This window comes from Chelmon rostratus, chromosome 17 (assembly GCF_017976325.1).
Source record: "Chelmon rostratus isolate fCheRos1 chromosome 17, fCheRos1.pri, whole genome shotgun sequence".
Classification (NCBI taxonomy): domain Eukaryota; kingdom Metazoa; phylum Chordata; class Actinopteri; order Chaetodontiformes; family Chaetodontidae; genus Chelmon; species Chelmon rostratus.
The window spans coordinates 13,350,199-13,377,632 of record NC_055674.1 but is presented as its reverse complement, the minus strand read 5'-3'; the positions used below and the strand labels follow the sequence as shown (position 1 = coordinate 13,377,632).

The 27,434-nt window shown below is 41.2% G+C and overlaps 2 protein-coding genes across 3 annotated transcripts; both read right to left on the bottom strand.

The window, feature by feature from the left end:
* Window positions 1-1,359: 1,359 nt before the first annotated feature.
* On the bottom strand, window positions 1,360-5,761 carry LOC121621251 (interferon-induced protein 44-like). Of its 2 annotated transcripts, XM_041957646.1 has the most exons (8): window positions 5,718-5,761; window positions 4,587-4,598; window positions 4,396-4,429; window positions 4,006-4,204; window positions 3,441-3,590; window positions 2,375-2,546; window positions 2,152-2,252; window positions 1,360-2,066 (listed from the first exon to the last, which is right to left on the bottom strand). In XM_041957646.1, exons 2-8 carry the CDS (start codon window positions 4,594-4,596, stop codon window positions 1,905-1,907), a joined length of 828 nt encoding a protein of 275 aa, XP_041813580.1. In that variant the 5' UTR covers window positions 4,597-4,598; window positions 5,718-5,761; the 3' UTR covers window positions 1,360-1,904. The 2 variants fall into 2 exon arrangements, with proteins under 2 accessions (XP_041813580.1, XP_041813579.1); XM_041957645.1 differs by having other exon boundaries at window positions 4,396-4,598; window positions 5,718-5,750.
* A 14,932-nt stretch (window positions 5,762-20,693) lies between these two features.
* LOC121621168 (LITAF domain-containing protein-like) lies at window positions 20,694-21,939 on the bottom strand. Its single transcript, XM_041957515.1, has 4 exons — window positions 21,810-21,939; window positions 21,487-21,528; window positions 20,935-21,079; window positions 20,694-20,796 (listed from the first exon to the last, which is right to left on the bottom strand). Exons 1-4 carry the CDS (start codon window positions 21,937-21,939, stop codon window positions 20,694-20,696), a joined length of 420 nt encoding a protein of 139 aa, XP_041813449.1.
* Window positions 21,940-27,434: the final 5,495 nt, after the last annotated feature.

Here is a 27,434-nt window from a genome sequence, read left to right as displayed (position 1 = left end):
TTTGAGGCTTAGAATTTCACAATAACTATTCATAAGTTCAGACTTGCTGCTGCTTCTCGTACGTCAGTTTCAAGTGTGCAACAGCCAGTGCACAACCCAGTTGTGTTTTTGTAGTATAAAGGTAAGGCATTTTTTACTTTCATTGGATCAAAAGACATTTAAGGACAGAAACAAAAATTAAATTGAACTACTCCATGAATTTACAGATACAGTACAAACAATAAATGATGCCATTGTAAGTGGTAGGAATATATAGTTATTAAGATGCAAAAGTTTTTACTGTACCTGAAGTTTCTTTTTATCACATATCAAATTACATCTTAACCACAGTTTCCTGTGCACAAATTAAATAGCTGATGGAAGTTACTGATGTCTGTGTTGATGTCTGTTGTGTTATCTTCACTGATGTGTATCATCTGAGGCCACATATATTTAAATGTTTTAACATCCTTTACATTTCTTTTTCATCATGTGGTTTGAGAAAATTTTCCTCTCTGACAGCAGTCCAGTCCAGGTATGTGGGAGCCAAGGGTGCGTTCAGGTGTGTCACACATGGAATCACAGCATGTCATCATTCTAGTAACACTGAGGAGTCTAGCTGAAAGTTCTGGAGATAGTGAGGCAACTGTCTATGCGGTGCCACAGTAGCACATTTCCTCCCTGAAATCTTGCATACTCCATCCCCTGAAAATAATGCCACCCAGTGGCTGAGTTTGGGAAAAAAAAACCTCGCCACGGCAGACTGAGGGTCCCAGCTGCTCCTCTGCTCACCACCAAGCACTGTGATATCACCAGGTTGTGGCCTTTCTCTTGTTGTGACTGTAGGTGTGTGATGGTGCATTGCATCTATCACAGTGTCCTTTCTAATGTCTGCAGCATAAAGCCATCTGTGGCATCAAGAGAGACATGCATGTTGCTGCAATTTAAGAGGCGGTTCTCATCTCATAATTATCATTGGAGGTGAAGATGAGCTGGGTGTGTAAGTTCAGGCAGAGTCTGTTGCTCTTTAACACGTTAAACACTAAACTCTTTCAGTAATTGTATTTTACCTGCCACCTCAACTGTTTTAAAATGTTTAACCTGTGAATTTTCTGGAAGCATACTTTTTGTTGTTTGTCGTTTTGTTGTTTTCTGTTTTTAGACAAAATTTAGCATTTTCACTTCCACATTAAAATTCATATCACATCATTACTGTGATCTGAGCCCTCAAATGACAACAAAATGAAAAGCCACGAGCGAATGAGTGAATAGCTGCATTCAGTGCGGTTATATTGAAAGCTGCAGTTTGTGGGAAAACAGTGAAAGTGTATGCTTCATTAAACACAAACTGGAGCCGGACTAAATTATGTATTTGTAACCATGTTGAAGCATAACAGGTTTGTCTGCCTCAGAAATGCAGTCAAATGATTTTATTACAGAACTAGCTGTGTCCTGCCGTCTGGACACAAATCAAATGATTTGTGATGAGAGCTGAGAAGTGGTTTAGGAAACTAAATAACCTTCTGAAATGAATGCAATTTTGGAGGAAAAAAGCATTTTGAAATAAAATCTGATGACATACAAATTACATGTAATAAACTCTTGTTATTATTATATAATTACTATCATGTCTGATTTATTTAATATTACACCATTTGATTTTCTATATACAAGTATCTTTATTTCACATGCAGGTTTTGTACATCTTGCATATGTAGTGCTTTACTCAGCATAGTAAAATAACAAATAATAAGAAACATTTTCACTAAATTTCTAACTTCGTGTATAAAGTAGTGAAGGATCACATGATACGATGAACTCTATGAATTACACAAAAATAACTAAGAAGTACGATGCAGATTACTGTTTGAAATGACTATTTTCGTGCCTTAATCATGCTAGATTTGCCTCAGGAGTATGTAGGTCTACTGGTTGTAAAGGAAGTCTTCTCCAAAGCTGATCATTTGTCGCAGTGCGCACAGTATCAGCGCATCGATGTCATCATTCGTGTTGATTTCTGATTCGTAGTTCTTCACAAGAAAGATGCAGTTTGGTGGCATGCCGAGCAGCATGCTGAATTCATCAACCTAAGTTTTTAAATAACAGCATTTCAGTAGATCAAAAATACAAATTCAACAATGCTTTTAAAAAATCGCCATCATACAAACTTACCTGTTGCTTCAGGTACTTGCTCTTATAGACATTTTTAATGTCTTGTTGGACCTTAGGACAGGCTTTGTCAACTTTGGTGAGAATAGCCAGTTGAGGAATCCCTGCCGATACAGAATCCTTATCAGTATTTAAGCTTTTTTTCTTTGCTGGTATTCTGATTAAAAATACCATATATGGCATTATTAGGCACACTGAGTCTAACCACTGTGATTTCTGCTCTTACCCATGTCACTGGCTGCTCGTCTGAGGTCCTTCATTTTCTTCACAACTTCATCACTTAATATAGAAAATGAATCAGCAGGAATGACAGAAACCAGAACATGAACTTTGTCATCCAGAGTGGGACATGAGTGGTAACCCATATCATCCTCCGTCATTTGGCGAGCCGGAATGAACTAGAAAAAAGCACAATACAGTCAAATAAAGGATTTTTCATTGACAATGGAGTGCGTTTTTACATCAAATGTGTTCAATTCAAAACAGTAAACAAATAAATAACTTAAGATAACATAGAACTTTATAGAACTTTAGTTATCCCCAGCCTTGGAAATGTGGTCATTACAGCAGCATGTGTTGCAGCGGGAAGAAAAATAGCAGAGATAGAGAACATTTGAAAAAAACAAAAAACAAAATAAAAAGTAGACTTTATATATGTACATATTATACAAACAAAAAGAAATTTGACTATATAAAATAAAAATAAGGTATGTAGAAAAAAATATATTAAAAAAACATGTAAAAAGTATTTATTGACCCAGTAGCTGTGGAAGACCAACAATGTAAGCTGCCTTCAGATTAAAAATAATAATAAATAGTGTTACTACGATTGCACAGAAAATAAAAATTTACAAAAAACAGTAAATGATATGTAATATTGCACAAAATGTAAACAGAAAATGTAATATTGCACAAATAGTAATTGTCAAACAACATCAACACAAAGGTACCCTGTGGAGTTTTTGACCCCTGGTAGGGCTATGGAGCACTGAGTGGGTCACATGATTTCCTGCCAATGATTTCATGCTATTCCAGTGGTGTACAGGTGGTGGCAATCCACCATAAACACGGTAAACACACGGCAGTACTGAATACAGATGCAAACAATGCAAAAACTTTTCTGAAAAATTTGGGTTTTAAGAGGAAGAAAAGGCACTGATCATGTCTACTAAATGTTAGAAATACACACAGCCCATTTTGGTGAGTAACACTGAATGTAAACATTACTTTTTTTATTTACAAAACGCTCCACAGGGCCCCTTTACATAATGTCAGAGTTCAAAGGATTGTACCTCATAATGTTCTTTCACATGTCCCCTCAGGGCCAGTTTGACGTCTTCCACGTGAACTCCATTGTTGGTCTTCTTCTCGAAGCCCATGATGTCATTGAAAATAAAAGAATAAAATCCCTCTGGATCTTTGCGGAGTTTGTAAGTTGTGTACTGTAAAGCAGAAGTAGCAGTAGCTTCTGAATGAACTTGTTTTGAGAAATACACTTATTTGCATGAAGGAGATGAGTGGAATGCATGAGGCCTGCCTTGCCCTGCTCCTCCTAATGAGATCTCTCAGTTTGTTGATGCTCAGAGTTTCCCACAGGATGTGAGTGAGATCAACATCTGATAAGACAAACAGGACTATATCTGAATGAGCCTTCTTCCGTCAAAGCATTTGAACCATTTTTGGTTATTGTGCTTGGTGAGCATCTTTCACCAAAGTGCATGGCGCCATCTTTGAGTCCACGATCCATTCTTTTACCTACTTCCACAAAGGTTTTGATACATTTTAAGTGGCATGAAATTCTGAAAGAACTGTGGAGGATTTTTGCTTAGAATCACCAGAATCAACAGATATTCATACCTTTCTGGTAAAGCTGCTCCCAGAGGTTGCATCTGACAAAGCTCGACTAGCAATTCTGCCTTGTAAAACACTCTCAACAGAGTTGATGAAGCTGGACTTGCCAGCACCAGCTGGTCCATGAAGCAGAATTCTGAGATGTGTGGCTTCATTGTTTCGAGGTTGGTAAGATTTTGCAAAATCAAGATTTTCCTTGTTGTTCCTGTTTATTGAAGAAAAAACATTCAGTTAAAATACTGTTTTACTTTTATTATTTGAATGAACAGCAGGCACACTGTATCTCTGTTGTCACACACACCAATTACACAAAACAGCAACAAACCATTTGAGTGATGTCTTAAGGAGCAAAACCACACACTGAGGTCACAATGGCACCACACTGATTTTACTCACTTCAGCATAGGCCTCCATGGCTGACTAAAAAGGGCTGAAGTTACACATGTTGACATACATTAAGGTAAAGATGCATTTTTTAACAACTTCAAGCATCATGCATTATTTTCTGTGAAAAAAATGAATAGAGTTTGTAATATTTTGAACATTTTAAATGAAGGTGCAAGTGTGACAGAAAGGTCAGGACTTACCTCCTCCCATAGCTGTAAAGTAAGACAAACAAACAAGACAACAAAAAATTCTTTAGAAACTAAAGAATTAACTAACTAAATCCTCATAGTTACTTTCCACCCTAAAATCAAATGTTAAGATAACTTGGAGACTATTATCTTATTGTCACTCTAGTTAAACTGTCCTCAAAAATTTATGTAAAACAAGCATTGTGACATCTGATAAGATGACTAAGATGACGTATACTGTTACATTTTAAGCTTACCATGCAGTGTCCCCCCAAACAGGAGTTCAATATGTTCAGAGACTTTTATTTTGAAAATGTATTTTGAAAATACGGCGTTCTTTCCGCTTCTTTCTTTTCCGGTTAAACGTCCTCGCTGTGTTGTTTTTTATGCATGGAGGCACAGAAGTCAATGATGATGTAAACTCTACCATTGCTGCTATAAGGTTCAAATAGTTAACACGATAACGCGATTCTGTCTCTGTATTTCATAATGGTGCACTGTGCAGCCGATGTTTAGTGTGTTTATTTCGAAGACTCGTTTCAGTAATTAGCCTGCTTAGAAATTAGCCTCTTAAAGTGTCAAACTATCTGACTAACCTGGTTAGCTTGCCCAGTAGCAACACTGCTGTTCAGAAATGCTTGCATTTGTTTCTTTGTGCTTTATTTCACTGCTGTGTTGTACCATTTGTCGTATTTGCTCTATTTATATTCTGCAAACAAAGAACTAAATCCAGCTGATGACTGGAATGCTCCAATGCATGAAACAAAAATAAAATAATAGTTGTTATTATACATATATATGTGTATATGTATATATACATATACATAAATGTATATATATACACATATATGTGCAAATATGTATATGTGTATATATGTGTGTGTATATATATATATATATATATATATATATATATTGTTCAAATATGTCAGTCATGTCAAAGCATACAACATTTCAATAGGGCAAGTCAGTCTTGCAAGTTCAAAAAATTGGCAAAAGGCGAGTGTAAATGCCATAAAGAGAGATGTTAAACCAAATAAATTAGTGAAACATTACCCAAAATAAACAAATGGCATTTTGGCTTCACAATCACAATTGTGCATACTGCCATATCTGATGAGAGACACTATAGAGAGCCCTTACCTTTACTGGTGTGGTGGTCTGGACAGAATGACACTGCAGTGTTGACAGCGAGAAAGTGTTTTTATACACGCTCCTCCTGCTTTCACTTTCTGTTTTCATTTTCATTTTTTATAGCCAACCATGGGACTTAAAAGAAATCAGTACATATCTTGACTAATGGTCTATTTTGGTGCCTGGCAGCAACCCCTGCCAGGCATCAAAACCCCCCCACCATTCCTGTCACCTGACCTTCCTCACCCACCTGCTCACCTGATCCTTTTGGGTCCTTCACCCCTCATACTCGCCCCTGTGACAGCACAGTCTTGCCAAACGGACCCAGCAGATGAAGCATTTTCTGTGGACAAAATTAATGAAGTAGCTCATCATTCAGTGAATTATTCAGCCAGTGTTGAGAGGGACTCTAGCATGCGTTCTTCAGACATGAAGTAGTTTCACCTTCTGTTGCAGAAATCTTTAAATGTAATGCATCTCATCTTTTAGCTTTTTTATTTTTACTTGTTTTGTACCAGGAGCAGGGTGTGGCTGATGGCCATGTGTTTGTGCTTTTCTCCCACTACTTGCATGACGTGAACATTCATTCTGTTTCCTGTTCATCATATAATTTTAATAATAATAATTAACCACAACATATTGGTTTCATTGCAGTTTACAAAGTTTAAACCTGTGAAATAGTGCAGAGTAGCTATAGATTCCCAAGCTGACTCAAGCACTGCCATGAGGGTACCACTTTTGATTCAGAGTTAAATATCTTGACTGTTTAATGGATTGCATAACATTTGTTGAAGACATGCAAGATCTCAAGAGAATAAATTCTAATGACTTTGATCATTAGATCATTGATCATTTGACTTTGATTGCATCTGTGTGCAATGTGCAAAGCTTCCTGCCAGAAATCCTGTCAGACATGTGGTTAATGTTGTAAAACTGTCACAGTTTGGTTAGGTTCCCAAACTACTTTGTTTGGAAACTGTTGTTGACTTTCACTTTTAGGATAGCTGATTTGTGCTTTCACTTTGGGTCTCACATGGGACACAAGCCCCTGTGTCTCCTAGATGAAAGCCCTGTGTGTGACCCACCACTCTACCCTGACATCCTACATTGGGTGGAGCAATTACTATGAGCATCTAATATTGCTGCAAATGGGTTTATATTGGAGTCGGGTGAAGGTCCTGTTGAAGTTGAAGGTCATACAAACACTCAAGGGTACCTTGTGCATCTGCAAGAGATGGCAGGCAGCAAGTTGACAGAAGAATAGTATAAAGTCGGTCAGTCAAGCAATAAAAAATGACAATGAAAAGAAAGAGAAGAAAATGTCTAAAAGGGCTGGGGTTTTTTTTATTATTCATGTGTTTGTTTGGTTTATATCTTGTTTAATTAAGTCTCACTGATTGCTGAATATACTGTAACACCCCACAGTGTAAAGCCTCATTGGAATAAGTGCAATTTGTGTTACTTTGATTAGTATCAAAACTTTATATTGTTTTAAAGCAAGTAAGGCTATTAATCGAAGAGTTATTTGCCCGCAGTCACAGTCAGGATAATTTCATATTCGTTTGTAGACGTAGATGACATTGTGGCAGGAAGGACAGTGATGCGCTACATCTTTACAGGCATCAATGCAGAATGGGATGCAGCACAGACAACACCTGTAGGAGGAAAAAAATCAATTTTAACTTTCCAGTTTTGTAGTTTGTTAAACAGGATTTTTGTACTTTTCCTCTGTAGTTTCAGATTAAGAGTTTCAAATTTCTCTCTTTACTTTTTCCATAAAATAGAAACTCTATGTGCAGCAAGTTTCTACCCAAAAGGTTGTTTTTACCCAAAGATGGCGAATCCGAAACAGGCGAGCCAGGTCATCAGGCCTGTTGTGTGTTCTGTTTTGGTGATCACAGTCTGCTGGCAGTGAGGACACGTAGTTTGTCCTGGGACACCATATAGTGTAGGTGTTACTACCACGTGAGTCACTGAGGATGAGAAATGCACAACGCATTAAATACAGGATTTTTCTCCCGAGTCTTTTTCTTCATTTTCACTTGTACAAGCTTAAAGTGAGTGCAGTGCCCCCATCTCTCACTGCAGTATTTTATCACGGATGACTGGAAGTTGTACACTTTTCTAATCTTTGGTAGTATTCACTTGTAAGCAATGTCATTAAAAACATCGAAGGTTAGTCACATAGAAGCTGGTCACAGGCTGGTAGTGATGGTCACACTACTGTGGCCAAAAACATCAGATTCATGAGAAGGATACATGCTAACCTCTGGGGGATACATGCAGTCACATTCAGACATGAAACATGTTCAGAATTCAATTTTCTTTTTTTGTGTGTGTATATATGATTTGGACAGTATAAAAGCACTCTCTAACACAAAGTTTAATAATTTGTGTCACTGTTGTGGTCAGCTGGTCAGGCATATCTGTTTTCACTGTAGGTGCTCTATTTTGGGCAGTCATGATCGGATTTGAGGATTAAATGTACCAACTGTAGTGACTCCTCAGAACCAGCAGAGGTCGCCAGTGGTACAATAACAGTAATTTGATGAGGAGGTAGTCCTGTGTCCTGTCTCTCTATTGTCCCAGTCAAGTCATTTAAGCTAGAGAGACATCCTAACATGAAGAGTTGAATAGGAAAAGACAGCTTAGATGGTTCTCATTGTGTTATGTGAAACTGTCATTGACAGACTGACACTAACACAACAATCATCTGAAAATGGATTTCAGTGTAGATGGAAGAATTACAACATGTCTTTCAAGCGAGAAGCCCACAGTTCATGTGAACTGCATTAAAGTAACATTTTTCACACGTGAAGTTCATATGAAGTGAAATACCTGTGATAGGCATCCTGTCACAAAATTCAAGATTCAAGATTGCCTCGATTGTCATTGAGCATAGCATCTCAATGAAATTCTCATTGCAAGCAATACTCGAAATGTGTCTTTATACCACAAGAACAAACAGTGAACAATGGGTTTTCTGTTATGCACAGAGGCTCATTTCACAAACCGGAATGGAAACACATTTACTATCCGTTTCTTAGATGTGTGTTTACAGATGCTGTGTACTGTATGTGCAGGGTGTAAATTTGTGTGCATGCACATGTTCTAAATGGTAAAGCAATACATGTATGCATCTTATTGTGTTTTACAAGGGACACCATTGTTTTGGGTCAGATGCATCGACTCACCTGTTGTGGAAGGTGCAGCCATGGCTGGAGCCAAAGGGGCACCTGGTAGATGAAACACACAGTTTACTAAAGCAGGTGGTAATCAATTTTTTTGTGGATTCTGATCAGATATTGTATTTCAACACCTTTTGCCTAATGGGTTGATTTGTATTAAATATAGTTTGGTTTCTTACAGGCTATATTAAGCATGACTAAAGCATAAAAAAGCTCCATTTATTAGTGGTGTGTAACACAGTGTTGTAAGGCCTCAGAAGAATTACCCCATTCAAGGTTACAATGACATCTGAAAATAACAGTATCATCTCTTAACACAGGCAGACACAGACCTTCCTCGGTGTTAGCAGGCTGAGCAGGCTGGGGGTAAAACCCTGGCTGAGGGGGCACGGCACCCCCATAGTTCAAAGGTTCCTGTGGTTGGGATCCTTGTTCCATCTTCAGAAAACTTTGCTGAATATGAGAAAGTATAAACTTAGTAAATACATTGATTTGACCTTTCCCGGCGCTACAACCTGCAAAACAGCATTGTTTAATTCAGTGTTTTTCAACCACTGTTCGTCAGGTGTGCTGTGGGGAATTATCCGATTTCACCTGATTGGTCTAAAAAACATTAATATGCCATTGTTGAGTGTCTGTGCTGTCGAGTGACTGGCAGAGTAATCATGTAATACTCTTCCATATCATTAGAGGGCAGCAGGTAGCCAATTGCATTGTACTTTGAGACAAGAGAATTCGTGCTGCATGGATGCGACAGGTGGCAGTGACATTGTGGTGACAGTGATGGAGAAGTTTTTGAAAAGGAAAAATGCTTACTGGGCCCTGGACAAAAATTGGACCCAGGTGAGGGCTCCAGCATGAGTGGAGGTAAAAAAAAAAAAAAAAAAAAAAACAGAAAAACAGAAAAAAAAGAAAGGCCTGATGGTTCTCACGCGGGAAGGTGCTGGCCCGTGTGCATGAGCTGCACAATGTTTCTAACAAATGAGAAACTCATTTTATTTCTCTTCAGCCCTCACTGAATGCCATGACTGGGTTAGGGATCCATATAGCTCAGCATCATTTGTTGGAAAGGACAAAACTCAACAGGAGTAGGAGGAACTCAATGAAATGAGACAAAATCGTGGTTTAAAGCTAAGCTTTGCTGATCTACCTTTGGACAGCTTTTGGTTGGCTGCTGCCAAGGAGTTCCCCGTTCTGGGAAAAAAAAAAAGCTTTTTTGACATTGCTCCCATTTTCCACGACATATCTGCGTGAGCTAAGCTTCTCAAGCCTGACTGCTATAAAAACTGAAAACAGAGAGAGACTGAGAGCTGTTGAGGAAGAGCTTCCTGAGTGTCTTTCTTCAATTCCCGCCAGGATATCACTCGTGTTCATCCAAACAGGCCCAGGTTTTACACTGAGTGAGTAGAAATATGAAAGATCACAAAAGAGTTTTTTTTTTTTATTATTCCTATTCAAGACACTTTGACAAGAATGACTTTATATTGTTAATATAGGCTACAGAGTTTCATTTTTTAACATTTTCGGTTGGTGGTTTGCCTTGTAATTCTTTCAATGAAAAAAAAACTTGGCTCAAAATTGGTTGAAAAACACGAAATTATATAATGGCATTAAATGGAAATGCTCAAGAAAATTGCAGTTATCTCATAATTGTACTCAGGTACAGTACTTCAGCAGATGTATTCTTTCCACTGCTGGAGGAGCGTAGATGTCAAACAGTGGTGTTACTACGACAGCTCTCGGTCCAAGGCAGCCGGAAGCACTGAATAGCAGCAGTTTGCTTATAGTTGTTTGCTTGGTGGGAGAGGCAGTGGGCAATAGGGCTGAGGTTTAAAGGTGCTTTGCTTTTATGAGAGAAATTCATGATTCATGATCTGTAATTCTACAATGCATTAAATCAGCATCATTGGATTAGTGCTGTGCTTTGATAAGAAGGTAGTGCCACAGTGTATGTGGGCCTGTCTGGTGCTCACAGTGAATAAGCCCAGTCCGTCCCTGTAAGCCTGTCTGTGTCTCATCATAAATCCATCCTAAATCAATTAGAGAAACATGAGCCACATACACTGATGAGGCACTTTAATTCACCACAGTATTGCATTAGTGCCTCGCCCTGTTTTCCAGTGCGGCTGGATAAGGTTTACAACACCATGAATGTTAGAATACACATTTCTGACAGAAAAAACCCAACACATTGACAGATATATTTTACATCTGATCTATACAGTGGTGGAATAATATCAACTTCAACAATATCAACATTCACACCTTACACAAACACAAAACACGATGGCAATAGCAGCTGATTATAACAAAACTACAAATGTGTAAAATAAGATTTACCTACTTGTAACTTTCAATCAAGAAAAACAGAGAGAGTTAAGCACTTTTTTCTGGAGCTGCCAGTCCTGAGCGAGGCCCGAAGAAACACAATAAAATGGTACAAAGTACGGATAGAAAACAGACAGTGAGGACGGTTCAGGGCACAATTAAGAAACACCGACAATAAAAGATTGTAAAGTTATAGAGGAAGAATTATTCTGCACTCCCTTCAGAGCGACGTAGTGGAGAGACTGTAGTCTTGCAAGCTTCTGATGTCCCCTCCCCCTTTCTCATAGCAATTCACGAAAGAATCATTCACTCATGATTTGTTAAAGCTGTATTGGTGTGATGGTTTGTTTGGGCTATTATTGGGCCATCTCTAATTATTATTATTATTATTATTATGGAAGCAAACACACAGCCCTGACATTGTGTAACGTTTTTAAGGCAGTGAGAGAAAGGGAGCAAAATGTGTTTCTGTCCACCTGATAAATGTAAGGCCAATATTAATTGTCAGATTTTTTTTGTTTGTTTGATTTTTAGGCCACCCAGGAACAAAGGAGCAAAGATGGATGATTATTCACGGTGGGTTTATTTTCATGAGGAACCTCATGGCCATTCGTGCCACTATTAACAGAAAAAAAAATTGATCATTACATATTTGTTCTCTGTTATTTTGGGTGATGACACATGTGTTTCGGTTCAAGGTGAACAGAGCTATGCTGGGATGTACATGAAGTAAAAAAAAAAAAACAATTACTTAAAAAGGATGATAGAGTGCAGTGTCAGTCTGGGGAGGTGTTCTTGGGTCCATCGTGTCCTTAGGTGCCTCATGCACTTGGGGTGTCCTTGGGTACATTTTGTACTTGTGTGCATGAAGAGGATGTGTGTGTAAGTAGGCACCACTGAAGAGAATGTTTAAATAAGATGTCTCTGTTTAGAGCCCTTATCACGAGCCCATGTTTTGTTACACCAATAGAACCAGTTAAACTAAGGTAGCTTGTAAAAGGTGATGCTTCCACAAACAGAATCAGCCTGTTCTGCAGAGCATACTCAGGCTTTGTGATCTGTAAAGAGAATAAACCTCTCTGGACCCAACTCTTCTGGACTTAGAATCTACTGTCTCTGTAAAAAAAACAGTAAACAACTGGCAGCAGGGTTGCCATTAAGTTACTGTAAAATGTATGTATGTATGTAAAATTAACATTTTTTTCTGTCGCTAACATTTACAGTTTTATACTGCATCAGAGAGGCCAAGAAGCTGTACTCCAGGAGGATAGCTCATCACTTCATTGACAGCAGGGATGCGCAGAGCCTGTGGTGAGGGATACAGACCATCACGGACTACAAGCCCCAACCGCAGACCTGTGACAGCTCGACTCCCCTACTAAATAAGCTAAATGACTTCTTTGCTCGTTTGAAGCACACAACAGCACACCTGCACAGAAATCCCCATCCCCTCCCAGCGAACAGGTGTTGACGCTGTCCCCGGACAGTGTGAGGAGGACACTCAGCAGGATCAACGCTCGCAAAGCTTCTGGTCCTGACAACATTCCTGGTCGTGTGCTCAGGGACTGTGCTGGAGTGCTCACGGATGTCTTCAGAGACATCTTCAACATCTCGCTGAGCCAAGCTGTTGTCCCCACATGCTTCAAAACCACCACCATCATCCCTGTCCCGAAGAAGTCGTCGCCCTCCTGTTTCAACGACTAGCGTCCGGTAGCACTCACCCCCATCCTCATGAAGTGCTTCGAACGGCTCGTGTTGAAACACATCAAGACTGTCCTCCCACCCTTCCTGGACCCCTTCCAGTTTGCGTATTTACCCAACCACTCGACCGATGACGCCATCTCCACTGCCCTCCACTCAGCCCTCACACATTTGGACAAAAAAGACTCTTACGTCAGAATGCTGCTCATAGACTCATCCCGCAACTGCTCATTACAAAACTGGACCAGCTGGGATTAAACACCTCACTGTGCAACTGGCTGCTGGAATTCCTGACTGGGGGACCTCAGCCAGTTCGGGTCGGCAGAAACACATCCTGCACCACCACACTGAACACGGGGGCCCCCCAAGGATGTGTGCTGAGCCCCCTCCTCTTCACTCTGCTGACCCACGACTGCACACCGTTGCACAGTTCCAACCTCCTCGTCAAGTTTGCCGATGACACAACTGTGGTGGGTCTCATCAGCAACGACGACGAGACGGACTACAGGAGCGAGGTGAGCCGCCTGGCCTTGTGGTGTGAACACAACAATCTCTCTCTGAATGTGAAGAAGACGAAGGAGATTGTTGTGGACTTCAGGAGAAGACGCCCCCTGCATGCCCCTCTTACCATCAATGGTGCTATGGTGGAGAGGGTAAGGGGCACGAAATTCCTGGGTGTGCACACCTTCTACAGAGGCACCAGCAGCATCACCGTGTGGCATGGCGCCCGCTCCACGTCCTGCAGGAAGAACCTCCAGCGCATCGTAAGAGCAGCTGAGAAGATCGTCGGTGCTTCTCTCCCCTCCCTCCACGACCTCTACACCTGTCGCCTCACCCACAAAGCCCTTTGCGAGACCCCACCTACCTGTCACACAGCCTCTTCAGCCTGCTGCCATCACGCAGGAGACAGAGCCTGCAGGCCAGGACCAGCAGACTGCGGGCCAGCTTCGTCCACCAGGCTGTCAGGATGCTGAACTCTCTCCCTGCCCCCCCCCCCCCCACACACACACACACAAACACACAACCTGGACTATAACTCCCTGCTGCCCCCCCCCCGCCTTACTCTCACACACACACACACTTTCTGACTTTGATTATTAATGAATTCACTAGCAAAATACTTGTGTCCACAGGTTAATTTAGATTAAGAGTTCCTTGTGTTGTCTGCTGAATATCTTATTCTATCATGACCTGCACATATTCAGTAGGCTAACGCAAACAAACTGGAAACATCACTGATATACTTTGCACCAATTTATAGGTTACATAAAACTGCAGCTCACCAAATAATTAGGAAGATGGGGATGGATGAAGAAAATAACAGACCCAGCTTCACATGTGCTGTTCAGGTGAATTGCCCTTCCCAGAATTCGAAAAGTACTGCATGATGCCGTAGTTGAGATGATTTATTGGCAGTAAACTCAAATAAATGCAATCCACAGCGTGGGTGTACCATTGCCCTGCAGGGCTTTTCAATGTGACCTTAAGACTTTTCAGGAAGTTGTAGTGTTTTACTGCACGAGTATTGTTTGTTACGCAAAATACAAAGTACGTACACACCCTTCCATTAGTCCACTGGATCACTTCACTTTACACATTCCTGGTATTTCAAAACAGTATATAGTATTGAAATGGGGAAAAGTGAACTAAACATTTAGTCAAATACAACTGATTAATAATAATTACTGAATGTGGAAGAGAGCAATATGAGACTGGTTCTGTTCTGCCCAAGCAGGACTTCTCTGGAGCTCATTATTTCTTTCAGTTGTGAATTCCTGGATATGATCCTGTCTCTCCTTCCTATCTGAAGTGTTTTAAGGAAACATACCACACTCTTTCGCAATTCTAAATATTTGTCAATGTGTGTGTACAATCGTACTTATCCAGACTTTCTCTCCCACACACTAAGTGAATAATCCAATCCAATCCATGACATGATCCAATGACATGGGAAGGTGCTGCTCTGCCTTCAAAGGCACAGAGAATGATTTTTTTGCCACCAGAGGTCAGCATGCTTGCAACATGAAAATCTCTGACACTGGTCTTCTTCCTCTTTGCAGGGAATGAAGGATGTCGGGTCACTTAAAGGACACATCAGCAGGAAGAATAACAGAACACACAGTGCTCATCTCACCATGACATCTGCAGCCAAGAATTCAGACATGCAGACATTATATTTTCTTCTGGAGCATTGGCTGGCACTTTTTTGTGAATGGCTGAGGTGAATGCATAGTTTTTCAAGTTTTTTAGATGCAGATGGTTTTCTGCTTTAACTCTTGTTGACTGCTTCAGCTGTTGAATCACTCAGTTACTCTGCCATTTCATACTAATGCAGTGGTCCAGAAACACAAAGCTATGTCATTAACAAGTCTCGTGCTTTATAACTGGATGTGGTGAAACAGTAAACAGGATGTCCACAGGAAGTCAGAAGAGACAGCTGATCTTTGCCCTAAAGACAATGCAGAGAGCATCATCAGTTGAATTCAATTTGCTTTATTCCAGAGCATGGAATAAAAAATATTTCAAACACCGTGCATGCAGTCATTTTGAGCCCTAATGCGCTGTGAAGAGCACATCCTGGGCATTCTAGTGATGTTACACACATGGGGTGTGGCCCTCAGAGCACATCTGCCTTTTAAAAATGGCAGTGTTACAAACACGGAGGAGGACCCAAATGCAGGACACAGGCTCAAAAGAGAGTGCAAAAAGGGGTTTATTACAAAGACAATGAATGTGGCAGAGGGGGGGAAATCCGGGGAATGGAGACTGAGGGAGTGGGTTGAAGGCAGGAAGCCAGGTTGGAGGAGTTTGAGTTGGCTGGAAGCGATGGCAGGCAGGCAGGCAGGTGGTGATCCTGAGACAGGGAAAAAGACAAATTCAGTTCTCACAAACACAAGCTTGAGTGGAATACACAATTCCAAGGCGGCCTCTAACGTGATGTTATCACACTGGTAGACACAACAATCTGGCGAGGACTGGAGAGGAGAGTGTTTTAGACTGCAGGGTTGATTACTGGATGGATGTCAGGTGAGCAGCAGGAAGCAGGTGAGTTGACCTGATCAGGGACCCAGGAGAGTGAGGGAGTTGCCACGCCCACAGCACAGACACACAGACCCAGACAGGGGAAGGGGGAGAAACAGAGGGCAAGGAAAAAAAGGAAACATGACAGGCATTGTCAAGGTCACAGAGGAAGTGGATTCAAAGCAGTCTGAACCTGGTGAAAAGTTCAGAGGTTTTAATGTCTCTTTGACCCTCCTCACCCACCTGCTCACTTTTGGTTCCACCACCTCCCAGGTGATAGTATCCACAAAGCACTAAGCTGGCAGAACAGGGGTGTTCATCTTGGGCTTGGAGTCTGGAGAAAATAGTCTCGACAAGGCATCAAGCTTAACATTCTTAGATCCAGGATGATATGACAAAGTAAATCTGAAACGGGTAAAGAAAAGAGTCCACCTTGCCTGTCTGGGGTTCAGTCTTTTGAGGTTCGGAGATATTCCAGATTCTTGTGGTCTGTTCAAACCAAGAACTGTTGTTCAGCTCCCTCCAGCCAATGTCTCCATTCCTTCAGGGCAACTTTAATGGCCAGCAGTTCCCGGTCATCAACATCATAGTTTCTCTCTGCAGGACATAATTTCTTGGAGAGAAAGGCATATGGGTGAATCATGCAGTCAACTACTAACCTTTGAGACAGAATAGTTTCAATGCCCAGATCTGAGGCATCCACCTCCACAATGAACTGCAGATTGGGATCAGGCAGCACAAGGACAGGAGCAGTGGTAAAGCTTCTCTTTAGTTGTTGAAAGGCTGTCTCCACTGCTGGATCCCAGGAAAACAGAATCTTGGAAGAGGTAAGGGCATGCAAGAGAGGGACAATGGAGCTGAAGTACCGAAGGAATCGTCTATAAAAGTTGGCAAAGCTCAGGAAATGCTGCACCCTTATGGCAGCTGGGGGTTGGCCAATTATCAAAGGGAGGGGGGTACCTGTTTTTGATGGTGTTGTCATTCAGGCCTTGGTAGTCAATGCATGGACAAAGCGTCTTGTCCTTCCCCACAAAGAAGAACCCGGCTCCTGATGGGGATGAAAAGCGTCAAAAAATGCCTGCTAGAGTCTCAGGAGCCGAGAGGGAGGCTATTAGATTAGATCAGACTTTATTGATCTCACAATGGAGAAATACACTCATACAGATGCTCTTCGGGGGGTAGATAAGAACAATAGGAAAAACAAGAACAAGGTGCAAATAAGCAACAACGGAGCAAAAAAAATAACAGCAAATAAATAAATAAATAAACACCTGTAAGAGTTGAAGTGACCTTTTCCCTTCAGTAGTGGATCTGGATGTTTATTATCAGATAAGAACAAATAAGAACAAACTGAGCAAAAAATGTACAATTTTAAAAGTTTAAAGTGACTTTTGCCCTGCAGTAGTGGATTTGGATGTTTATAATCAGAGAAGAATAGAGGTTATCGCACATAATAGCTATTGTACAGTTTGACAGCGGAGGAATAAATGAATGACCTGCAGTAGCGCTACAATAGGAAGAACAAGAACAATAGAGGTGCAAATAAAGGTGCAAATAGGAACAAACGAAGCAATAAATTACAACTGTGAAAGTTTAAAGCGTCTTTTGTCCAGCAGTAGTGGATTTGAATGTTTTGTAATCAGAGAATAACAGAGGTTATAGCACATAATAACTATACATTGGAGTTGTACAGTCTGACAGCGGTGGGAATGAATGACCTGCGGTAGCGCTCCTTCCTGCACTGAGGGTGTCTCAGTCGTCCACTGAAGGAGCTGCTCAGCTCCTCTACAGTCCGGTGCAGTGGGTGAGAGTTGTTGTCCATGATGGCTGTGAGCTTGGCCAACAGCCTCCTCTCACCCACCTCTTCCACAGAGTCCAGTGGGCAGCCCCTGACAGAGCTGGCCCTCCTGACCAGCTTGTTCAGTCTCTTCCTGTCCCGCTCTGTGCTGCCGGGGCCCAGCAGATTACAGCGTAGAGGATAGCAGAGGCTACCACAGAGTCATAAAAAGTCTGGAGCAGGGGTCTGCACACTCCGAAGGACCTCAGTAGGTGGAAGCGACTCTGGCCCCTCTTGTACAGGGCGGCGGTGTTGTGGGTGAACACCCAGGTACTTGGAACTATCCACTGTCTCAATGTCCTCCCCCTGGATGTTCACTGGTGAGTGTGGTAGTGTCCTCCTTCTGAAGTCAACCACCATTTCCTTTGTTTTACTGGTGTTCAAGCACAGGTGGTTGCGCTCACACCAGTCCACAAAGTCCATAATGACTGACCGGTACTCCAGCTGTGTTCCCCTCTGACACACAGCCCACGATGCAAGAGTCATCAGAGAACTTCTGAAGATGGCAGCTGTCTGTGTTGTAGGTGAAGTCCAAGGTGTAGATGGTGAAGAGGAAAGGTGAGAGGACAGTGCCCTGGGGTGCACCTGTGCTGCAGACTACCACCTCTGACTCACAGCTGCACATCATGCACTCACAGATGTGGGAGTGGGAAAACAGTGGGGGTGACAGTCCAGACCCCAAGCGATGACCTACCTGGTTTTCCAGTTCAGGTGGGGATTGTGTTTGCAGCACCACGGGTGTCCAAAAATGCAGAGGGCTGTGGTAAAGGTGAAAGCTAATAGTCTCAGAATGGGACTCAGCAAAGGTAAGGGTAAGGGAAGCAGTGCAATGACTCACCCGGCACAGTAGCCGACCATCCAGAGCACAGTTAGCGTTGAGGGGCTGAGCAAGAGGTTCGGGAGGGCAGATTGAGGCTTTTTGATAGTCCATAGTCCATTAAGTCAGCATCAGCAGAATGCAGAATCAACAAGGGCTGGATGGCTGAGGAAGAAAGAGGAGGAAGTGAGTAGCACAGAGGTTAACTGGTGAAACAGGGCTCGAGTGCAGCATTCTCTGTCTCCCTGCTGCTCGCCCACTCTTCACAGAGCAGTTGGCCAGGAAGTGTCCTGACTGGCCACAATAAATACAGCTTCCCTCGTCCATGCAACACTCCTCTGGAGAAAATCTGGTTCGACCGATCTGCATCGGCTCTTCTGAAGCACAAAGAAGGGACTCCAAGGGAACACAGGAGATTGGGCGCTTTCCTGAAGCTGGAGCACCCTCTGACAACCTCTGAGCAGGATCGAAGAGCTGTTGGCTGGATCTTCCCCATTCTCTCTCTTGCTCATACAGACTCTTGTCAATCTTGGAAGCTAGGGCAACAAAGGTAACCAGTCCAACTGGCAGGTCCAGGGGTGCCAAGTGGTCTTTGAGAGTCTCAGAAAGTCCATTAAAGAAGGCATCAGAAAGGGCGGCCCGGTTCCTTCCGCTCTCCACAACAAGACTCTTCTCCTCTGACACAGGGTGACTAGAGATCAAGAGACCTCTTGACCTGGGGTAACAGTCTGGAAAACCTGGACAAAAGTATAACGGAACAAGGGCAATGAATCCAGATGGCCGACCTCCGGTTCGAAGCTCATCTGTGAACCAAACGAAGCCAGCAGGCTCTCCTGACGGTCTGCAATTTCGCTCAACTCCTGGCGGAGAACATTCAGCTGCTCCTCCTGACGATGGATCTTTTGCCCCTAGGCCTGGAGAGTGACCCGGAGTAGATTTGAGTCTTTGGAGTCCATTTTGTGGCCAGATGATTTGGCCAGATACTGTCAGGGCTCACAGGGGTAGTGAACTTACCAAGCAGTCTTGACACAAATGAGGAGTTTGAGAGGATTTAATGTCTCTTCAGCCAACAATAGTACATGCAACAAATCAAGGTATCCAAAGGCAAAGGCAGAGAGAATGGTCAAAATCCAAATACACAAGAAATGCAGGAATCACAAGAAAACGCTGGATAACAACACACATGGGATGAAGATTATCTGGCAAGAGAAAGGGGAATGACAATGGGAATCAATAGAGAGGAGCAGGTGGACAATAGGGCACAGGTGAAACACATCAGGTTGATAAGGAAGGGCGGAAAACTTGACAGGAACTTAAGGAATGAGCTTGTCTTTTCCTCTTGTGCTACCACAAGATTGATGCCATGACAAATGTTTTGGGTACTTTCTGGGCAACTATTGGATGGATTGCCATGAAATTTGGGACAAATGTCCAGGGTCTCGATAACTTTGATCAGCTTACCTTTCATTTTGCACCATCATCAGGAAAAAATGTATCTTTTGCTTAATACTGTTTGTGACCAAACACCTACAAAACTAGTGACATTTTCATGTGTATCCTTTTCCAAGAGAGGATAAAACCAACAACTTCTCATCCCAGGTCATAAAATACTGATTCCGCTGAGTCACGCTCTTCAGCATGTCCGACGTGCGCACAAGGCGCCCTTTAGCATCTGTGTGTGACATGCAAAGCTTCCCGGCAGAAATCCTGTCTGACATGTGATTAATGTTGTTAAACTTTCACAGTTTGGTTATACGTAGGTTCCCACAATATGAGACGGAAGGCAGCAAGTTGACATAAGAATAGTATATAGTCGGTCAGTCAAGCAATGAAAAATGACAATGAAAAGAAAAGAAGAAAATGTCGAAAAAGGATGTTAGTTTTTTTATTTATTGGTGTGTTTGTTTATATGTTGTTTAATGAAGTCCCACTGATTGCTGAATATACTGTAACACCCCACAGTGTAATGCCTCATTGGAATAAGTGCAATTTGTGTTACTTTGATTAGTATCAAAACATGGTATTATTTTAAAGCAAGTAAGACTATTAATCGGTTAATGAATTATTTGCCAGCAGTCACAGTCAGGATAGTTTCATATTCGCTTGTAGACGTAGATGACATGGTGGCAGGAAGGACAGTGATGTGCTACATCTTTACAGGCATCAATGCAGAACGGGATCCAGCACAGACAACACCTGTAGGAGAGAAAAAAATGAATTTTAAATTAACAGTTTTGTAGTTTCAGATTAAGAGTTTCAAATTTCTCTCTTTACTTTTTCCATAAAATAGAAACTAGATGTGCAGCAAGTTTCTAACCCAAAGGTTGTTTTTACCCAAAGAATGCAAGTCCAAAACAGGTGACCCAGGTCAAAAGGCCTGTAATGTGTTCTGTTTTGGTCGTCACAGTCTGCTGGCAGTGAGGACAAACAGTTTGTCCTGGGACACCAAATAGTGTAGGTGTTACTACCACGGGAGTCACTGAGGATGAGAAATGCACAACACTTTATTAGTATTTACTTGTTAGCAATGTAATTAAAAACATCGTAAATTAGTCACATAGAAGCTGGTAACAGGCTGGCAGTGATGGTCACAGTATTGTGGCCCAAAACATCAGATTCATGAGAAGGATAAATGCTAACCTCTGGGGGATACATGCAGTCACATTCAGACATGAAACATGTCCAGTCATGCCATTTAAGCTAATTTCACAAACCGTAATGGAAACACTATCCGTTTCTTAGATGTGTGTTTACAGATGCTGTGTACTGTATGTGCAGGGTGTAAATTTGTGTGCATGCACATGTTCTAAATGGTGAAACGATGCATGTATCTCTGTTGTGTTTTACATGGGATAGCATTGTTTTGGGTCAGATGCATCGACTCACCTGTTGTGGAAGGTGCAGCCATGGCTGGAGCCAAAGGGGCACCTGGTAGATGAAACACACAGTTTACTAAAGCAGGTGGTAATCAATTTTTTTGTGGATTCTGATCAGATATTGTATTTCAACACCTTTTGCCTAATGGGTTGATTTATATTAAATATAGTTTGGTTTCTTACAGGCTATATAAAGCATGACTTAAGAAAAAACTTTATTTATTCGTACACAGTGTTGTAAGGCCTCAGAAGGATTACCCCAATCGAGGTTACAATGACTATGATGATGTCTGAAAATGACAGCATCATCTCTCAACACAGGCAGACACAGACCTGTCTGGTATCCAGCAGGCTGAGCAGGCTGAGGGTACATCCCAGGCTGAGGGGGCATGGCATCCCCGTAGTCCAAAGGTGGCCCAGGGTATGGTGGAGCTGAATCCTGTGGTTGGTATCCTTTTTCCATCTTCAAAAAACTTTGCTGAACGTGAAAGAGTATAAACTTAGTAAATACATTGATTTGACCTTTCCCGACTCTGAGAAACAGGATTGTTCAATCTCAATAACAATGTATGTTTGACACAGTCTAATAGGTTGTGAATAATGTTGTAGCCGTAAAACTTTCCCCAACATCCACTTGAAAATAGACTGCTTCATCTATTTTGGTTAGCTTTAGAGTGTGTGATGTATATAAATTTGTGACCATGCTGATAAAGTAGTTTCTGTCATGACCCATGCTGTTTACGCTGGTTTTTGTTGAAGATTCCCCTTGTGTGTTGTCTTTGTCTGGTTTTTGTCACTTCCTGTGCTATTTTGAAGGCTCAAGTTAAGTTTCTTAGTTTGCTTTACTTCCTGTGTTTTCCTGCCCTTGTGATTGTCTGATGTGTTCCACCTGTGTGTCATTAGTGAACCCATAAGTCTGTGTCTTCCCCCCTGTCTTTGTTGGGTCGTTGTCTGGACTTCCTTGCTCTCTGCGTCGGTGTTACCCTCCTGTCAGAGACCAGATTCTATGTGAGCACCTTTCTTGATGTTGTCTTTGTGTAAGTGTTTCTTAGTCTTGTCTTTGTCTGTCTGCGTCATCCTGTTGTCTAAGATCCCTAGCCTAGCCACAGTCCCTGTAAGTTTGTTCGAATCTTGTTTTGTTTTTACCCACGCCACAGCCTAAGTTTGTTTCTAGTCTTGTCTTTGTCTTAGTCATGCCATGTTTCATGTATGTGTGTTTCTAGTATTGTCTTAGTCGTGCCATGTTTTATGGAAAGCAAGTTGCTAGTCTTGTCTTTCTCTCAAGCCCTGTCACCTTCTATGTTAGAAAGTTTCTAGTGCTGTCCTTGTCTCACCCATGCCCCGTAGTGTTTTGTGTTGTGATTGCTCAGTGTTTCCCTGTGTTGCCCTCGTTATATGTGTAAGCCCTTTTTCCTAGTGTGTGTTTCTTTGTTCCCTGAATTTTGGTTTTCTTTGGTTTTCTCTTTGTCAAATTTGTTGATTTGAATCTGCCCCCCCCCCCCCCCGGTGTCTGCATTTGGGTTCAACCCCTTAGTTTCCCTAAATCCCCACCTTTCCTGACAGTTTCATAGATTTGGTTACATAAGAAATGCAGTCAAAAGATAGTAACCTAACAAATCTTTTCCGTGAATAATGTTTTAAGAAACTACAGGAATCAGATTAGACTTGTTTATTGAGCTCAGCTCCAAGGCGGAAGTGGCGAATTGTATAGCTCAACTATAACTTCAGTTAATCTACGCTCTCTCAGCACATTTCCTTTCCTCTTTCTAGACCACACATCTGTGAGCATTCGTTTATTATCGCCAAATGACTGAAATAGACACAGTGGCTCTCTTTTAACCATTAAACATTTTACCATTGACTTTAGATGAAGCAGTGTGTGTGAAATGGCAAGATTTCTGTGAGTGTAATCAAACCAAAATAAACTTTTCTTAGAGACATAATCCTCTGAGAAAAGCAATTGGAGAAGACTTGTTTAGATCACACTGACATATCACCACCTTTTAAACTGACATGGCAAAAATGCTTATTTACACATCCAGCAGTTGCAGAGAGACATTATTACTCATTTGGAGTTTCTGTCTGAATTGTCCCACTCTTTTTAGCTCTGTTTTTGGTCTCTACCAACTCCTGAGGGAAAAATCTGGCTCTTTGGCTAATCAGTGCCACGCTATGTTCACCAGCTTTTCGTTAACGGTATCTGTTTGCCGTTTGGTGCCAAGCAAGCGAGAGTGAACCAGAACAGTAAAGTTAAGGGCTTGACAGCGAACAGAAGGCTCTGTAAGGCTGAGGGAGCTGCAGGTTCACATTATAATACTCTGTAGGTTCATTATACTAATTTCCCCTTTCCCAGAGTCACACTGGTTTCACATAGTCATTTGATATATTGTCATAATAAAAATATCACACAGCTTTAAAATACTGTTCATAGACTATAAAAGTAAAATTTCTAGTCATATCATTTTATTATATATGCTATATTATTGCTGATGCATTGAGTAAAAAGCATTTCACTGTTGTAGTTGGCCAAGATGCAGCCAATTTTAACTCTTTAACAGTGCATTGCATAAAATAATCAGATGTTTTGTATGTAAAATCTTAACCTGTAAAGTAACTATTACAAATAAAAGAAAATAAATGCAGTATAGTATATAATGTAGCATAGAATATTTGCCACTGAAATCTAGTGAAGTAGAATTAAATAATGGCATTAAATGGAAATGCTCAAGAAAATTGCAGTTATCTTATAATTGTACTCAGGTACAGTACTTCAGCAGATGTATTTAGTTATTTTCCACTGCTGGAGGAGCGTAGATGTCAAACGGTGGTGTTACTACAACAGCTCTCAGTCCAAGGCAGCTGGAAGCACTGAATAGCAGCAATTTGCTTATAGTCATTTGCTTGGTGGGAGGGGCAGTGGGCAATAGAGCTGAGGTTTAAAGGTGCTTTGCTTTTATAATGTTGTGCTACACCCAACCAGATTTTTAAAAGCTCCTTTCAATTATGCAACCGATATGTGTTAGTGAAGCTGTGTCATATGTAGTTCTATAATGCATTAAATCAGCATCATTGGATTAGTGTTGTGCTTTGATAAGAAGGTAGTGCCACAGTGTGTGTGGGCCTGTCCGGTGCTCACAGTGTATAAGCCCAGTCCGTCCCTGTAAGCCTGTCTGTGTCTCATCATAAATCCATCCTAAATCAATTAGAGAAACATGAGCCACATACACTGATGAGGCACTTTAATTCACCACAGTATTGCATTAGTGCCTCGCCCTGTTTTCCAGTGCGGCTGGATAAGGTTTACAACACCATGAATGTTTGAATACACATTTCTGACAGAAAAAAACAACACAGTGATAGATATATTTTACATCTGATCTATACAGTGGTGGAATAAAATCAACTGAATTCAGTACATCAACATTCACACCTTACACAAGCACAAAACTGATAACTTCGACACAATGGCAATAGCAGCTGATTATAACATAACTACAAAAGTGTAAAATAAGATTTACCTACTTGTGACGTTTGATCAAAAAAAATAGAGAGTTAAACACCTTTTCCTGGGGCTGACCGAAGAAACACAATAAGATGGTACAAAGTACGGATAGAAAACAGACAGTGAGGACGGTTCAGGGCAGAATGAATAAACATTGCCAATAAAAGATTGTAAAGTTATAGAGGAGGGACTATTCTGCACTCCCTTCAGAGTGACGTAGTGGAGAGACTGTAGTCTTGCAAGCTTCTGATGCCCCCTCCCACTGTCTCCTAGCAATTCATGAAAGAATCATTCACTCATGATTTGTTGAAGCTATATTGGTGTGATGGTTTGTTTGGGCTATTATGGAAGCAAACACACAGCCCTGACATCGTGTAAAGTTTTTAAGGCAGTGAGAGACAGGGAGCAAAATGTGTTTCTGTCCACCTGATAAATGTAAGGTAAATATTAATTCTCAGATTTTTTGTTTGTTTGTTTGATTTTTAGGCCACCCAGGAACAAAGGAGCAAAGATGGATGATTATTCACGGTGGGTTTATTTTCATGAGGAACCTCATGGCCATTCGTGCCACTATTAACAGAAAAAAGAAATGCTGATCATTACATATTTGTTCTCAATTATTTTGGGTGATGACACGTGTTTCGTTTCAAGGTGGACAGAGCTATGTTGGGATGTACATGAAGTAAAAAAAAAAAAAAAACTTTTTTAAAAAGGATCATAGTGTCAATCTGGGGAGGTGTGCTTGGGTCCAGCGTGTCCTTAGGTGCCTCATGCACCTGTGTTCTTCGGTACATAAGGTACATTGTGTACACTGTGCATGAAGAGGATGTGTGTGTAAGTAGGCACCACTGAAGAGAATGTGCAAATAAGATGTCTCTGTTTAGAGCCCTTATCACGAGCCCATGTTTTGTTACACCAATAGAATACAGTTAACCTATGTGTTTAAAAATACATTGTCAGTCCTCACAACAAAATCTGCTTCGTGAATACAGAGCCTTCTCTCTCAAAATCTTTGGCTTTTTGCTGAAAATGGTGCAATACCTGCCACTTAGGCTCAGAAATACTGACATGCTATATCATCTTTTTTATGTTTTTCACGTAACATATTGAAAAATATAAACGAGACAAACGAAAATGTAAACATGACAGTTTAATGGAGAACCCAAAGTTACACACAGTTCAGTACAGTTTACTGCATTTAAGCATTGAAAAAAGTGGTATATGTCCACTGTTTGTTTAAACCCTATTCTAGTTGGTGCTATAATGTAAATAGTTGTAAACAATTTTGTGGCTTTTAAATAGATAGACTTTATTAATCTCCAGTTAATTTAAACACAAGATACTTGTGCTCAAAAAGAGGATTCATTCTCAGTGAAGAACCTTGGAGCTCTAATCTGCCTCTATACCTGCCAAAGAGCAGTGATTCCTGACACGTCTCTGGGGGTCATCAGGTGGAAACCTCCCTTCAACAGTGTTTCGCCTACTTAGTCCCACTACACCTCCAGGAGGTTAGGCAGTGAACTCCGGCGTCCCAGAGTCACCCCCCCTAGTGCCAGTTCACACTGCTCCTACACAATCCAAACAGCACCGCCACGTTCAACTGACCCAGAGATGCTCCAGGTAGTGGCCAGTACCGATGCTACCATTTAACTATTGCTAATGCTAATGCTAACCGCTAGGAAGAACAGAAGAAGACAATACAGTTCCGATGCTACCATTGAGCTAATGTTACGTGCTAACCGCTACCTGCTAAGAGGAACAGAAGAAGACAATAAAGCTAGATTCACCTATACTGTTAATGTTAATTGCTAGCTACCAATACTAACTGCTAAGATACTATCATACTCTCACCGCTTTAGCTATTGTTAGCTGCTACAATGCTACCACAGGCCTAGATGCCACATGTAACTGCCGATTGCCACACTACCATCATCTACCCCTGCCTCTCACCAACTGCACCAAGAAAAAGCGGGGTGGGAATACAAACCCTGGTTCGGGTAGGGGATAGAAAATAAAGAGGTAGAGTCAAGAGATGAAAGTAGGGATTGGATACAGACCCTTGTTCGGGTAGGGGGTGGAAAGAGAAATTATGAATTTTGAAAAAAAAAGTATTTTTATTGCATTTAAGCATTAACGCCTGTTGTCACCAATTTGCATCCTACCTAAATTTATATCTATTGTATGTGCTACAGAAAAATTAACAAACTCCTCTTAATTTAGGATCAATTTGAAAGCAAACACACAAAGAATTATTTTTTAAATATAATTCTAAATAAATTCAGGTGTCAAGGGGTTAAAACATCTCAGCCTGCAGCGTTCAAACACTTTGCATTCAGAAACAGAACACAAATGCCCTTTACCCTATATCACATATATATATATATATATATATATACACAGACCTGATCAAAATCTTAAGACCAGTTGAAAAATAGCTAGAATTTACCTTTTGCAAA